Source organism: Oncorhynchus mykiss, chromosome 5, assembly GCF_057628025.1.
Source record: "Oncorhynchus mykiss isolate SJ-2025 chromosome 5, ASM5762802v1, whole genome shotgun sequence".
Taxonomy (NCBI): Eukaryota; Metazoa; Chordata; class Actinopteri; order Salmoniformes; family Salmonidae; genus Oncorhynchus; species Oncorhynchus mykiss.
This window is the reverse complement of record NC_143026.1, coordinates 94015240-94032189: the sequence shown is the minus strand read 5'-3', so window position 1 is coordinate 94032189 and position 16950 is coordinate 94015240. Positions and strand designations below refer to the sequence as shown.

The window sequence follows — 16950 nt, the reverse complement described above, 5'->3', positions numbered from 1 at the left end:
AGACATAACACCTTGGTCGGGTCATTCTACCACTAACAACAGACGTAACACCTTGGTCCGGTCATTCTACCACTAACAACAGACATAACACCTTGGTCGGGTCATTCTACCACTAACAACAGACGTAACACCTTGGTCCGGTCATTCTACCACTAACAACAGACGTAACACCTTGGTCCGGTCATTCTACCACTAACAACAGACGTAACACCTTGGTCCGGTCATTCTACCACTAACAACAGACGTAACACCTTGGTCCGGTCATTCTACCACTAACAACAGACGTAACACCTTGGTCCGGTCATTCTACCACTAACAACAGACGTAACACCTTGGTCCGGTCATTCTACCACTAACAACAGACATAACACCTTGGTCGGGTCATTCTACCACTAACAACAGACGTAACACCTTGGTCCGGTCATTCTACCACTAACAACAGACATAACACCTTGGTCGGGTCATTCTACCACTAACAACAGACGTAACACCTTGGTCCGGTCATTCTACCACTAACAACAGACGTAACACCTTGGTCCGGTCATTCTACCACTAACAACAGACGTAACACCTTGGTCCGGTCATTCTACCACTAACAACAGACGCTGCACCTTGGTCCGGTCATTCTACCACTAACAACAGACGTAACACCTTGGTCCGGTCATTCTACCACTAACGACAGACGCTGCACCTTGGTCCGGTCATTCTACCACTAACAACAGACGTAACACCTTGGTCCGGTCATTCTACCACTAACAACAGACGTAACACCTTGGTCCGGTCATTCTACCACTAACAACAGACGTAACACCTTGGTCCGGTCATTCTACCACTAACAACAGACGTAACAGCTTGGTCCGGTCATTCTACCACTAACGACAGACGCTGCACCTTGGTCCGGTCATTCTATTGGTCCGGTCATTCTACCACTAACAACAGACGTAACACCTTGGTCCGGTCATTCTACCACTAACAACAGACGTAACACCTTGGTCCGGTCATTCTACCACTAACAACAGACGTAACAGCTTAGTCCGGTCATTCTACCATTAACAACAGACGTAACAGCTTGGTCCGGTCATTCTACCACTAACAACAGACGTAACAGCTTGGTCCGGTCATTCTACCATTAACAACAGACGTAACACCTTGGTCCGGTCATTCTACCACTAACGACAGACATAACAGCTTGGTCCGGTCATTCTACCACTAACAACAGACGTAACAGCTTGGTCCGGTCATTCTACCATTAACAACAGACGTAACAGCTTGGTCCGGTCATTCTACCACTAACAACAGACGTAACAGCTTGGTCCGGTCATTCTACCACTAACAACAGACGTAACACCTTGGTCCGGTCATTCTACCACTAACAACAGACGTAACAGCTTGGTCCGGTCATTCTACCATTAACAACAGACGTAACACCTTGGTCCGGCCATTCTACCACTAACGACAGACGTAGCACCTTGGTCCGGTCATTCTACCACTAACAACAGACGTAGCACCTTGGTCCGGTCATTCTACCACTAACAACAGACGCTGCACCTTGGTCCGGTCATTCTACCACTAACAACAGACGTAACACCTTGGTCCGGTCATTCTACCACTAACAACAGACGTAACAGCTTTGTCCGGTCATTCTACCACTAACGAGGAGCGTAACAATACTACAATATAACAAGGATATATAACAAGGATATACACTATAACAAGGAGAGATGGCCAGTCCTATATGGGATATAACAAGGAGAGATGGCCAGTCCTATATGGGATATAACAAGGAGAGATGGCCAGTCCTATATGGGATATAACAAGGAGAGATGGCCAGTCCTATATGGGATACTACACTATAACAAGGAGAGATGGCCAGTCCTATATGGGATATAACAAGGAGAGATGGCCAGTCCTATATGGGATACTACTACACTATAACAAGGAGAGATGGCCAGTCCTATAGGAGATACTACACTATAACAAGGAGAGATGACCAGTCCTATAGGAGATACTACACTATAACAAGGAGAGATGACCAGTCCTATAGGAGATACTACACTATAACAAGGAGAGATGACCAGTCCTATAGGATATACTACACTATAACAAGGAGAGATGGCCAGTCCTATATGAGATACTACACTACAACAAGGAGAGATGGCCAGTCCTATATGGGATACTACTACACTATAACAAGGAGAGATGGCCAGTCCTATATGGGATACTACACTATAACAATGAGAGATGGCCAGTCCTATATGGGATACTACTACACTATAACAAGGAGAGATGGCCAGTCCTATATGGGACACTACACTATAACAATGAGAGATGGCCAGTCCTATATGGGATACTACTACACTATAACAAGGAGAGATGGCCAGTCCTATAGGAGATACTACAGTATAACAAGGAGAGATGGCCAGTCCTATATGAGATACTACACTATAACAAGGAGAGATGGCCAGTCCTATATGAGATACTACTACACTATAACAAGGAGAGATGGCCAGTCCTATATGAGATACTACACTATAACAAGGAGATATGGCCAGTCCTATAGGAGATACTACACTATAACAAGGAGAGATGGCCAGTCCTATAGGAGGTACTACACTATAACAAGGAGAGATGGCCAGTCCTATAGGAGATACTACTTCACTATAACAAGGAGAGATGGCCAGTCCTATAGGAGATACTACTTGGCGCTGGTCTCAATAAACACTAACCTGTTTGACGTTGTAATCTGTCTTGACGCTGGTCTCAATAAACACTAACCTGTTTGACGTTGTAATCTGTCTTGGCGCTGGTCTCAATAAACACTACCCTGTTTGACGTTGTAATCTGTCTTGGCGCTGGTCTCAATAAACACTAACCTGTTTGACGTTGTAATCTGTCTTGACGCTCGTCTCAATAAACACTAACCTGTTTGACGTTGTAGCCTGTCTTGGCGCTGGTCTCAATAAACACTAACTTGTTTGACGTTGTTATCTGTCTTGACGCTGGTCTCAATAAACACTAACCTGTTTGACGTTGTAGCCTGTCTTGGCGCTGGTCTCAATAAACACTAACCTGTTTGACGTTGTAGCCTGTCTTGGCGCTGGTCTCAATAAACACTAACCTGTTTGACGTTGTTATCTGTCTTGACGCTGGTCTCAATAAACACTAACCTGTTTGACGTTGTAATCTGTCTTGGCGCTGGTCTCAATAAACACTAACCTGTTTGACGTTGTAGCCTGTCTTGGCGCTGGTCTCAATAAACACTAACCTGTTTGACGTTGTTATCTGTCTTGACGCTCGTCTCAATAAACACTAACCTGTTTGACGTTGTAGCCTGTCTTGGCGCTGGTCTCAATAAACACTAACCTGTTTGACGTTGTAGCCTGTCTTGGCGCTGGTCTCAATAAACATGACGCTGAGCTCCTTGGCCCGCTGTTCTCCTTCCTCTATGGTGATCTGCCTGCGAGGGAGAAATATTAGGTTCAGTTATCAAACATCCTTATGCCATTAAATTACATAAAGGTGAGCTGGGTAAGGACGTTTTCTACAGTAGAGACTCCCTGGGTAAGGAGGTTTTCTACAGTACAGACCCACTGGGTAAGGAGGTTTTCTACAGTAGAGACCCACTGGGTAAGGAGGTTTTTTACAGTAGATACCCACTGGGTAAGGAGGTTTTCTACAGTAGAGACCCACTAGGTAAGGAGGTTTTCTACAGTAGAGACCCACTGGGTAAGGAGGTTTTTTACAGTAGATACCCACTGGGTAAGGAGGTTTTCTACAGTAGAGACCCACTGGGTAAGGAGTTTTTCTACAGTAGAGACCCACTGGTTAAGGAGGTTTTCTACAGTGGAGACCCACTGGGTAAGGAGGTTTTCTACAGTAGAGACCCACTGGGTAAGGAGGTTTTCTACAGTAGAGACCCACTGGGTAAGGAGGTTTTTTACAGTAGATACCCACTGGGTAAGGAGGTTTTCTACAGTAGAGACCCACTGGGTAAGGAGGTTTTCTACAGTAGATACCCACTGGGTAAGGAGGTTTTCTACAGTACAGACCCACTGGGTAAGGAGGTTTTCCACAGTAGAGACCCAACTGGGTAAGGAGGTTTTCTACAGTAGATACCCACTGGGTAAGGAGGTTTTCTACAGTAGAGACCCACTGGGTAAGGAGGTTTTCTACAGTAGATACCCACTGGGTAAGGAGGTTTTCTACAGTACAGACCCACTGGGTAAGGAGGTTTTCTACTGTAGATACCCACTGGGTGAGGAGGTTTTCCACAGTAGATACCCACTGGGTGAGGAGGTTTTCCACAGTAGAGACCCACTGGGTGAGGAGGTTTTCTACAGTAGAGACCCACTGGGTAAGGAGGTTTTCTACAGTAGATACCTACTGGGTAAGGAGGTTTTCTACTGTAGATACCCACTGGGTGAGGAGGTTTTCCACAGTAGAGACCCACTGGGTGAGGAGGTTTTCTACAGTAGATACCCACTGGGTAAGGAGGTTTTCCACAGTAGAGACACACTGGGTAAGGAGGTTTTCTACAGTAGAGACACACTGGGTAAGGAGGTTTTCCACAGTAGAGACACACTGGGTAAGGAGGTTTTCTGCAGTAGAGACCCACTGGGTAAGGAGGTTTTCTACAGTAGAGACACACTGGGTAAGGAGGTTTTCCACAGTAGAGACACACTGGGTAAGGAGGTTTTCTGCAGTAGAGACACACTGGGAACAGACGCCAGTATAATGTCTAGTTTTGATTTACATTTTGTTTAAGTTGTCAAATAACTTTAATTCAATTTGAAATTCCCCCCCAAAATGTTTACCATGTCACTAGATCTGGGTTAAAAATTGTGTGTTTTTATTTTTATTTTTAACAAAATTTACAAAATTCCTTTACATTGAGGACTTTTTATGAATCAAATCAATTTTCCACATTGATTCAATGTCATCACATTGCAGTAGTTGTGTTGAAATGATGTGGAAGTAATATTGATTCAACCAGTTTGTGCCCAATGGGGGAATAGTGAAGTGTACAGAAACCAACAATCTGCCTCATGACTCATTCCCTCACTGAGCAGTACTGGTGATGAAGCTGATTCATGGTTTTGTGGCCTGACAAAATTAATAAATTATTGCCTATTACTACGACTCTGATGAATTAGTCCTGGGGAAGGGGAGAAAACGGATAATGCCAGGTGACATAATGTCGGGATCTAAATCTGTTTACAAATGTTGAAAAAAAACGAATACGTAAAGTCGAATCGCAGAAATCCATGAAGTTTGAGGTTGATCTCTTCTTCATGGGCTTTAGGCTAGCTAGCTTGCTTTTTTGGTGGGTTGAAAGTGTTAGCATCAGCAATCCCTCAAAGGGTTCATAGTATATGATGGTCAAGTGTATCTGGACAGAGACTATAACATCCTGCTGACTCGACCAGACCAGCCGAGACCAGCTTGTTAGCTAATCCAACGGATACGGAAACCCGCAACCACACAGCTCTCCAGAGGGTAGTGAGGTCTGCCCAACGCATCACCGGGGTCACACTGCCTGCCCTCTAGGACACCTACACCACCCGATGTCACAGGAAGGCCTAGAAGACCATCAAGGACAACAACGACCCGAGCCACTGCCTGTTCACCCGGCTATCATCCAGAAGGCGAGGTCAGTACAGGTGCATCAAAGCTGGGACCGAGAGACTGAAAAACAGCTTCTATCTCAAGGCCATCAGCCTGTTAAACAGCCATCACTAGCTGGCTACCATCTGGTTACTCAACCCTGCACCTTAGAGGCTGCTGCCCTATATACATAAACATGGAATCACTGGTCAATTTAATAATGTTTACATACGGTTTTACTCATTTCACATGTATATACTGTATTCTAGTCAATGCCATTCTGACATTGATCATCCTAATATTTATATATTTCTCAATTTCATTAATTTACTTTTCTATTTCTGTGTATTGTTGTGAATTGTTAGATATTACTGCACTGTTGGAGCTAGAAACACAAGCATTTCGTTACACACGCAATAACATCTGATAAAGTGAACGTGACCAATAACATCTGATTTGAACTGTGTTACAGTCACAGAGCGGCCAGCCCAGAACAGCCTGGTAACTAAACCAACTGTGTTACAGTCACAGAGCGGCCAGCCCAGAACAGCCTGGTAGCTAAACCAACTGTGTTACAGTCACAGAGCGGCCAGCCCAGAACAGCCTGGTAGCTAAACCAACTGTGTTACAGTCACAGAGCGGCCAGCCCAGAACAGCCTGGTAGCTAAACCAACTGTGTTACAGTCACAGAGCGGCCAGCCCAGAACAGCCTGGTAGCTAAACCAACTGTGTTACAGTAACAGAGCGGCCAGCCCAGAACAGCCTGGTAGCTAAACCAACTGTGTTACAGTTACAGAGCGGCCAGCCCAGAACAGCCTGGTAGCTAAACCAACTGTGTTACAGTCACAGAGCGGCCAGCCCAGAACAGCCTGGTAGCTAAACCAACTGTGTTACAGTCACAGAGCGGCCAGCCCAGAACAGCCTGGTAGCTAAACCAACTGTGTTACAGTCACAGAGCGGCCAGCCCAGAACAGCCTGGTAGCTAAACCAACTGTGTTACAGTCACAGAGCGGCCAGCCCAGAACAGCCTGGTAGCTAAACCAACTGTGTTACAGTCACAGAGCGGCCAGCCCAGAACAGCCTGGTAGCTAAACCAACTGTGTTACAGTCACAGAGCAGTCTGCCGAGACCAGCCTGGTAGCTGAACCAACTGTGTTACAGTCACAGAGCGGCCAGCCCAGAACAGCCTGGTAGCTAAACCAACTGTGTTACAGTCACAGAGCGGCCAGCCCAGAACAGCCTGGTAGCTAAACCAACTGTGTTACAGTCACAGAGCGGCCAGCCCAGAACAGCCTGGTAGCTAAACCAACTGTGTTACAGTCACAGAGCGGCCAGCCCAGAACAGCCTGGTAGCTAAACCAACTGTGTTACAGTCACAGAGCGGCCAGCCCAGAACAGCCTGGTAGCTAAACCAACTGTGTTACAGTCACAGAGCGGCCAGCCCAGAACAGCCTGGTAGCTAAACCAACTGGGTTACAGTCACAGAGCGGCCAGCCCAGACCGGCCTGGTAGCTAAACCAACTGTGTTACAGTCACAGAGCGGCCAGCCCAGAACAGCCTGGTAGCCGAACCAACTGTGTTACAGTCACAGAGCGGCCAGCCCAGAACAGCCTGGTAGCTAAACCAACTGTGTTACAGTCACAGAGCGGCCAGCCCAGAACAGCCTGGTAGCTAAACCAACTGTGTTACAGTCACAGAGCGGCCAGCCCATAACAGCCTGGTAGCTAAACCAACTGTGTTACAGTCAGAGAGCGGCCAGCCCAGAACAGCCTGGTAGCTAAACCAACTGTGTTACAGTCACAGAGCGGCCAGCCCAGAACAGCCTGGTAGCTAAACCAACTGTGTTACAGTCACAGAGCGGCCAGCCCAGAAAAGCCTGGTAGCTAAACCAACTGTGTTACAGTCACAGAGCGGCCAGCCCAGAACAGCCTGGTAGCTAAACCAACTAGGTTACAGTCACAGAGCGGCCAGCCCAGACCGGCCTGGTAGCTAAACCAACTGTGTTACAGTCACAGAGCGGCCAGCCCAGACCAGCCTGGTAGCTAAACCAACTGTGTTACAGTCACAGAGCGGCCAGCCAGAACGGCCTGGTAGCTAAACCAACTGTGTTACAGTCACAGAGCGGCCAGCCCAGAACGGCCTGGTAGCTAAACCAACTGTGTTACAGTCACAGAGCGGCCAGCCCAGACCGGCCTGGTAGCTAAACCAACTGTGTTACAGTCACAGAGCGGCCAGCCCAGACCGGCCTGGTAGCTAAACCAACTGTGTTACAGTCACAGAGCGGCCAGCCCAGACCGGCCTGGTAGCTAAACCAACTGTGTTACAGTCACAGAGCGGCCAGCCCAGACCGGCCTGGTAGCTAAACCAACTGTGTTACAGTCACAGAGCGGCCAGCCCAGACCGGCCATGTAGCTAAACCAACTGTGTTACAGTCACAGAGCAGTCTGCCCAGACCGGCCTGGTAGCTAAACCAACTGTGTTACAGTCACAGAGCAGTCTGTAGAGACCAGCCTGGTAGCTGAACCAACTGTGTTACAGTCACAGAGCGGACAGCCCAGAACAGCCTGGTAGATAAACCAACTGTGTTACAATCACAGAGCGGCCAGCCCAGAACAGCCTGGTAGCTAAACCAACTGTGTTACAGTCACAGAGAGGCCAGCCCAGAACAGCCTGGTAGCTAAACCAACTGTGTTACAGTCACAGAGCAGTCTGCCGAGACCAGCCTGGTAGCTGAACCAACTGTGTTACAGTCACAGAGCGGCCAGCCCAGAACAGCCTGGTAGCTAAACCAACTGTGTTACAGTCACAGAGCGGCCAGCCCAGAACAGCCTGGTAGCTAAACCAACTGTGTTACAGTCACAGAGCGGCCAGCCCAGAACAGCCTGGTAGCTAAACCAACTGTGTTACAGTCACAGAGCGGCCAGCCCAGAACAGCCTGGTAGCTAAACCAACTGTGTTACAGTCACAGAGCGGCCAGCCCAGAACAGCCTGGTAGCTAAACCAACTGTGTTACAGTCACAGAGCGGCCAGCCCAGAACGGCCTGGTAGCTAAACCAACTGTGTTACAGTCACAGAGCGGCCAGCCCAGACCGGCCTGGTAGCTAAACCAACTGTGTTACAGTCACAGAGCGGCCAGCCCAGACCGGCCTGGTAGCTAAACCAACTGTGTTACAGTCACAGAGCGGCCAGCCCAGACCGGCCTGGTAGCTAAACCAACTGTGTTACAGTCACAGAGCGGCCAGCCCAGACCGGCCTGGTAGCTAAACCAACTGTGTTACAGTCACAGAGCGGCCAGCCCAGACCGGCCATGTAGCTAAACCAACTGTGTTACAGTCACAGAGCAGTCTGCCCAGACCGGCCTGGTAGCTAAACCAACTGTGTTACAGTCACAGAGCAGTCTGCCGAGACCAGCCTGGTAGCTGAACCAACTGTGTTACAGTCACAGAGCGGACAGCCCAGAACAGCCTGGTAGATAAACCAACTGTGTTACAATCACAGAGCGGCCAGCCCAGAACAGCCTGGTAGCTAAACCAACTGTGTTACAGTCACAGAGCGGCCAGCCCAGAACAGCCTGGTAGCTAAACCAACTGTGTTACAGTCACAGAGCGGCCAGCCCAGAACAGCCTGGTAGCTAAACCAACTGTGTTACAGTCACAGAGCGGCCAGCCCAGACCAGCCTGGTAGCTAAACCAACTGTTACAGTCACAGAGCGGCCAGCCCAGACCAGCCTGGTAGCTAAACCAACTGTGTTACAGTCACAGAGCTGCCAGCCCAGACCAGCCTGGTAGCTAAACCAACTGTGTTACAGTCACAGAGCGGCCAGCCCAGACCAGCCTGGTAGCTAAACCAACTGTGTTACAGTCACAGAGCGGCCAGCCCAGACCAGCCTGGTAGCTAAACCAACTGTGTTACAGTCACAGAGCGGCCAGCCCAGACCAGCCTGGTAGCTAAACCAACTGGGTTACAGTCACAGAGCGGCCAGCCCAGACCAGCCTGGTAGCTAAACCAACTGTGTTACAGTCACAGAGCGGCCAGCCCAGAACAGCCTGGTAGCTAAACCAACTAGGTTACAGTCACAGAGCGGCCAGCCCAGACGGGCCTGGTAGCTAAACCAACTGTGTTACAGTCACAGAGCGGCCAGCCCAGACCAGCCTGGTAGCTAAACCAACTGTGTTACAGTCACAGAGCGGCCAGCCAGAACGGCCTGGTAGCTAAACCAACTGTGTTACAGTCACAGAGCGGCCAGCCAGAACGGCCTGGTAGCTAAACCAACTGTGTTACAGTCACAGAGCGGCCAGCCCAGAAAGGCCTGGTAGCTAAACCAACTGTTTTACAGTCACAGAGCGGCCAGCCCAGACCGGCCTGGTAGCTAAACCAACTGTGTTACAGTCACAGAGCGGCCAGCCCAGACCGGCCTGGTAGCTAAACCAACTGTGTTACAGTCACAGAGCGGCCAGCCCAGACCGGCCTGGTAGCTAAACCAACTGTGTTACAGTCACAGAGCGGCCAGCCCAGACCGGCCTGGTAGCTAAACCTTCTGTGTTACAGTCACAGAGCGGCCAGCCCAGACCGGCCATGTAGCTAAACCAACTGTGTTACAGTCACAGAGCAGTCTGCCCAGACCGGCCTGGTAGCTAAACCAACTGTGTTACAGTCACAGAGCAGTCTGCCGAGACCAGCCTGGTAGCTGAACCAACTGTGTTACAGTCACAGAGCGGACAGCCCAGAACAGCCTGGTAGATAAACCAACTGTGTTACAATCACAGAGCGGCCAGCCCAGAACAGCCTGGTAGCTAAACCAACTGTGTTACAGTCACAGAGCGGCCAGCCCAGAACAGCCTGGTAGCTAAACCAACTGTGTTACAGTCACAGAGCGGCCAGCCCAGAACAGCCTGGTAGCTAAACCAACTGTGTTACAGTCACAGAGCGGCCAGCCCAGAACAGCCTGGTAGCTAAACCAACTGTTACAGTCACAGAGTGGCCAGCCCAGACCAGCCTGGTAGCTAAACCAACTGTGTTACAGTCACAGAGCGGCCAGCCCAGACCGGCCTGGTAGCTAAACCAACTGTGTTACAGTCACAGAGCGGCCAGCCCAGAACAGCCTGGTAGCTAAACCAACTGTGTTACAGTCACAGAGCGGCCAGCCCAGAACAGCCTGGTAGCTAAACCAACTGTGTTACAGTCACAGAGCGGCCAGCCCAGACCAGCCTGGTAGCTAAACCAACTGTGTTACAGTCACAGAGCGGCCAGCCCCCCCTTCTACCCAGTAAAATATAACTTCAATCAAAATGTACTATTAAAGGTGAGAAGAAATAAAGTGTCAGCTTTAAGAAATGCATGAGGGAGAAATGCTGTCCTAGATATGTGTCTGATGAATAGACTCAAGGAAAATGAGAAAAACATCTTCAGTAAGAAGTGAACCCCAGAACCACCATATCTCTAGAGCAGTATTTACAGTATACTACCCCCTGACAGTATAACAGTATACTACCACCTGACAGTATTTACAGAATACTACCCCCTGACAGTATTTACAGAATACTACCACCTGACAGTATAACAGTATAACAGTATACCACCTGACAGTATTAACAGAATACTACCACCTGACAGTATTAACAGTATTTACAGTATACTACCACCTGACAGTATTAACAGTATTTACAGTATACTACCACCTGACAGTATTTACAGAATACTACCACCTGACAGTATAACAGTATACTACCACCTGACAGTATAACAGTATAACAGTATACTACCACCTGACGGTATTTACAGTATACTACCACCTGACAGTATTTACAGTATACTACCACCTGACAGTATAACAGTATACTACCACCTGACAGCATAACAGTATACTATCACCTGACAGTATTTACAGTATAACAGTATACTACCACCTGACAGTATAACAGTATACTACCACCTGACAGTATTTACAGTATACAACCACCTGACACTATAACAGTATAACAGTATACTACCCCCTGACAGTATTTACAGTATACTACCTCCTGGCAGTATAACAGTATACTACCCCCTGACAGTATAACAGTATTCTACCCCCTGACAGTATAACAGTATTCTACCCCCTGACAGTATAACAGTATTCTACCCCCTGACAGTATAACAGTATACTACCACCTGCCAGTATAACAGTATACTACCCCCTGACAGTATAACAGTATTCTACCCCCTGACAGTATAACAGTATACTACCACCTGCCAGTATAACAGTATACTACCCCCTGACAGTATAACAGTATACTACCCCCTGACAGTATAACAGTATTCTACCCCCTGACAGTATAACAGTATACTACCACCTGCCAGTATAACAGTATACTACCCCCTGACAGTATAACAGTATACAACCACCTGACAGTATAACATTATACTACCACCTGACAGTATTTACAGTATACAACCACCTGACAGTATAACAGTATACTACCACCTGACAGTATTTACAGCATATTACCCCCTGACAGTATTTACAGTATACAACCACCTGACAGTATAAAAGTATACTACCACCTGACAGTATTTACAGTATACAACCACCTGACAGTATAACAGTATACTACCACCTGACAGTATTTACAGTATACTACCACCTGTCAGTATTTACAGTACAACAGTATACTACCCCCTGACAGTATTTACAGTATACTACCCCCTGACAGTATTTACAGTATACTACCACCTGACAGTATTTACAGTATACTACCCCCCTGACAATATTTACAGTATACTACCACCTGACTGTATAACAGTATACTACCCCTGACAGTATTAACAGAATACTACCACCTGACAGTATTAACAGTATTTACAGTATACTACCACCTGACAGTATTAACAGTATTTACAGTATACTACCACCTGACAGTATTTACAGAATACTACCACCTGACAGTATAACAGTATACTACCACCTGACGGTATTTACAGTATACTACCACCTGAAAGTATTTACAGTATACTACCACCTGACAGTATAACAGTATACTACCACCTGACAGCATAACAGTATACTATCACCTGACAGTATTTACAGTATAACAGTATACTACCACCTGACAGTATAACAGTATACTACCACCTGACAGTATTTACAGTATAACAGGGATTGGAGTAGCAGTGTGGAGAAGGCTGAGGCAGTATTAGGTCCTAGCAGTGTGGAGAAGGCTGAGACAGTATTAGGTCCTAGCAGAGTGGAGAAGGCTGAGACAGTATTAGGTCCTAGCAGTGTGGAGAAGGCTGAGGCAGTATTAGGTCCTAGCAGTGTGGAGAAGGCTGAGGCAGTATTAGGTCCTAGCAGTGTGGAGAAGCCTGAGACATTATTAGGTCCTAGCAGTGTGGAGAAGGCTGAGACATTATTAGGTCCTAGCAGTGTGGAGAAGGCTGAGACATTATTAGGTCCTAGCAGTGTGGAGAAGGCTGAGGCAGTATTAGTCCTAGCAGTGTGGTTGTGGAGAAGGCTGAGACATTATTAGGTCCTAGCAGTGTGGAAAAGGCTGAGACATTATTAGGTCCTAGCAGTGTGGTTGTGGAGAAGGCTGAGACATTATTAGGTCCTAGCAGTGTGGAGAAGGCTGAGACATTATTAGGTCCTAGCAGTGTGGAGAAGGCTGAGACATTATTAGGTCCTAGCAGTGTGGAGAAGGCTGAGACATTATTAGGTCCTAGCAGTGTGGTTGTGGAGAAGGCTGAGACATTATTAGGTCCTAGCAGTGTGGAGAAGGCTGAGACATTATTAGGTCCTAGCAGTGTGGAGAAGGCTGAGACATTATTAGGTCCTAGCAGTGTGGAGAAGGCTGAGACATTATTAGGTCCTAGCAGTGTGGAGAAGGCTGAGACATTATTAGGTCCTAGCAGTGTGGAGAAGGCTGAGACAGTATTAGGTCCTAGCAGTGTGGAGAAGGCTGAGACATTATTAGGTCCTAGCAGTAGTTTATGTGTCGGGGGGCTAGGGTCAGTTTGTTATATCTGGAGTACTTCTCCTGTCCTATTCGGTGTCCTGTGTGAATCTAAGTGTGCGTTCTCTAATTCTCTCCTTCTCTCTTTCTCTCTCTCGGAGGACCTGAGCCCTAGGACCATGCCCCAGGACTACCTGACATGATGACTCCTTGCTGTCCCCAGTCCACCTGGCCGTGCTGCTGCTCCAGTTTCAACTGTTCTGCCTTATTATTATTCGACCATGCTGATCATTTATGAACATTTGAACATCTTGGCCATGTTCTGTTATAATCTCCACCCGGCACAGCCAGAAGAGGACTGGCCATCCCACATATGCTCTCTCTAATTCTCTCTTTCTTTCTCTCTCTCGGAGGACCTGAGCCCTAGGACCATGCCCCAGGAATACCTGACATGATGACTCCTTGCTGTCCCCAGTCCACCTGACTGTGCTGCTGCTCCAGTTTCAACTATTCTGCCTTATTATTATTCGACCATGCTGGTCATTTATGAACATTTGAACATCTTGACCATGTTTTGTTATAATCTCCACCCGGCACAGCCAGAAGAGGACTGGCCACCCCACATAGCCTGGTTCCTCTCTAGGTTTCTTCCTAGGTTTTGGCCTTTCTAGGGAGTTTTTCCTAGCCACCGTGCTTCTTCACCTGCATTGCTTGCTGTTTGGGGTTTTAGGCTGGGTTTCTGTACAGCACTTTGAGATATCAGCTGATGTACGAAGGGCTATATAAAATAAATTTGATTGATTGATTGATGGTTGTGGACGTTAGCTAGCCTTAACACACTGCACCATGTCTACAAGACAGTCTTAACACACTGCACCATGTCTACACACCAGCCTTAACACACTGCACCATGTCTACAAGACAGCCCTGTCTTAACACACTGCACCATGTATACAAGACAGCCCCATCTTAACACACTGCATCATGTCTACAAGACAGCCCTGTTTTAACACACTACACCATGTCTACACACCAGCCTTAACACACTGCACCATGTCTACAAGACAGCCCTGTCTTAACACACTGCACCATGTATACAAGACAGCCCTGTTTTAACACACTGCATCATGTCTACAAGACAGCCCTGTCTTAACACACTACACCATGTCTACACACCAGCCTTAACACACTGCACCATGTCTACAAGACAGCCCTGTCTTAACACACTGCACCATGTCTACAAGACAGCCCTGTCTTAACACACTGCACAATGTCTACAAGACAGCCCTGTCTTAACACACTGCACCATGTCTACAAGACAGCCCTGTTTTAACACACTGCACCATGTCTACAAGACAGCCCTGTCTTAACACACTGCATCATGTCTACACACCAGCCTTAACACACTGCACCATGTCTACAAGACAGCCCTGTCTTAACACACTGCACCATGTCTACAAGACAGCCCTGTCTTAACACACTGCACCATGTCTACACAACAGCCCTGTCTTAACACACTGCACCATGTCTACAAGACAGCCCTGTCTTAACACACTGCACCATGTCTACAAAGTAGCATTTAGCTTTTATCAAAATCTCACATATGGTAGCTAGCTGCTCCAATCCCTGTCCTACAACCTTCTCTAATCCCTGTAATACAGCCTGATATAATCCCTGTCCTACAGCCTGATCTAGTCCCTGTCCTACAGCCTGATCTAGTCCCTGTCCTACAGCCTGATCGAATCCCTGTCCTACAGCCTGATCTAATTCCTGTCCTACAGCCTGATCTAATCCCTATCCTAAAGCCTGATCTAAACCCTGTCCTACAGCCTGATCTAAACCCTGTCCTACAGCCTTCTCTAATCCCTGCCCTACAGCCTGATCTAATCCCTGTTCTACAGCCTGATCTAAACCCTGTCCTACAGCCTGATCTAATCCCTGTCGTACAGCCTGCTCTAATCCCTGTCCTACAGCCTGATCTAAACCCTGTCCTACAGCCTGATCTAGTCCCTGTTCTACAGCCTGATCTAAACCCTGTCCTACAGCCTGATCTAATCCCTGTCCTACAGCCTGATCTAAACCCTGTCCTACAGCCTGATCTAAACCCTGTCCTACAGCCTTCTCTAATTCCTACAGCCTGATCTCTCATGTCCTACAGCCTGATCCCTGTCCTACAGTCTGATCTAATCCCTGTCCTACAGCCTGATCTAAACCCTGTCCCATAGTATTCTCTAATCCCTGTCCCATAGCTTTTATCTGCCGTTATGGCCGCCTTCCTTGAATGTTAATTGACTGATCCAGTCAGTCTAACTCAGGAAACTGCCTTGCACAGCACTTTATCTGCCTTCCCTAGATCAATTAGACACTGGTGAGCTTTCCAAATGGCACCCTATTCCCTATATAGTGCACTACTTTCGACCAGGGTTTTGGTCAAAAGTAGTGCACTGTGTAAGTAATAGGGTTCTATTTGGGATTTAGCCTCTGGCTCTGAGATGTGAGCATGCCGGTGGGAATATCGGCTACAGCAGAGGCAGAGGTGTATCCTAACCTATCCTCCGCCAGCTCTGCCTGCGTATCCTCTGCCACCTCATTCCGTTTATAGTGCTTTACTGTACCCATAGGCCTCTGGTCAAATGCAGTGCACTGTAAAGGGAATCGAGAGCCATTTGGTCTCGTGTGGCTCAGTTGGCAGAGCACGGCGCTTGCAACGCCAAGGTTATGGGTTCGATTCCCACAGGGAGACCAGTACGGAAAGATAGAAGAAAAAAAAATGCATTCACTACTGTAAATCGCTCTGGATAAGTATGTCTGATAAATGATTTAAATGTATATTAAAATAAAATTTAAAAACAAATAGAGATGTAGGATTTGTTTGTGGTGGTTTAGCACGGCTGTGCCCGCTCCTCTACCTGGCAGTGGTGTCATTGGGTTTGTTGGACGGGATGCTGAGGGGACATCGAAAGGCAGTGAGACGGACTAACCCGAGGCAATACTACTCTACGTCTCATGTTTTAATTAAATGTGGCTGAAGCATGAAACACACTAAGTAAAAAGCCTAGTCTCCGCCATGGTCCATAAATAAGACCCCTGCGCTTCTGAACACAGCATGAAATGCAAGAGGCTGCTACAGAAATCATGACTGAACGGAACGCCACACACACCTCTTATCTCCCAAGTCTGTTTTGTTGCCGACCAGCATGATAATGACATCACTTCCTCTCTCTGTTCTGACGTCGTCGATCCATTTGGACGTTTGCTGGAAGGAGTTCACATCTGTGGAGGAATAGCAGAAGTAAAATAGTATTTCAAGTGGATTGAAATATCAGATATTGTTTAAACGTGCCTGTTGACAAAGAATGGTTGTGCATACACTGTATAACTTAAATATTCACAAATTTAATTTGCAGATATAAGATGA

The 16950-nt window shown here is 47.5% G+C and overlaps 1 protein-coding gene across 1 annotated transcript in view; it reads right to left on the bottom strand.

The window, feature by feature from the left end:
- The window catches only part of LOC118964702 (ras-related protein Rab-6B), a 154521-nt gene that overhangs the window by 47213 nt on the left and 90358 nt on the right, over positions 1-16950 (bottom strand). The window contains exons 5-6 of the mRNA XM_036978938.2: positions 16694-16805; positions 3364-3457 (exon numbers count right to left, since the gene is read on the bottom strand). Of these exons, the coding sequence (XP_036834833.1) occupies positions 3364-3457; positions 16694-16805 (206 nt within the window). The remainder of the gene's footprint in view (positions 1-3363; positions 3458-16693; positions 16806-16950) is intronic.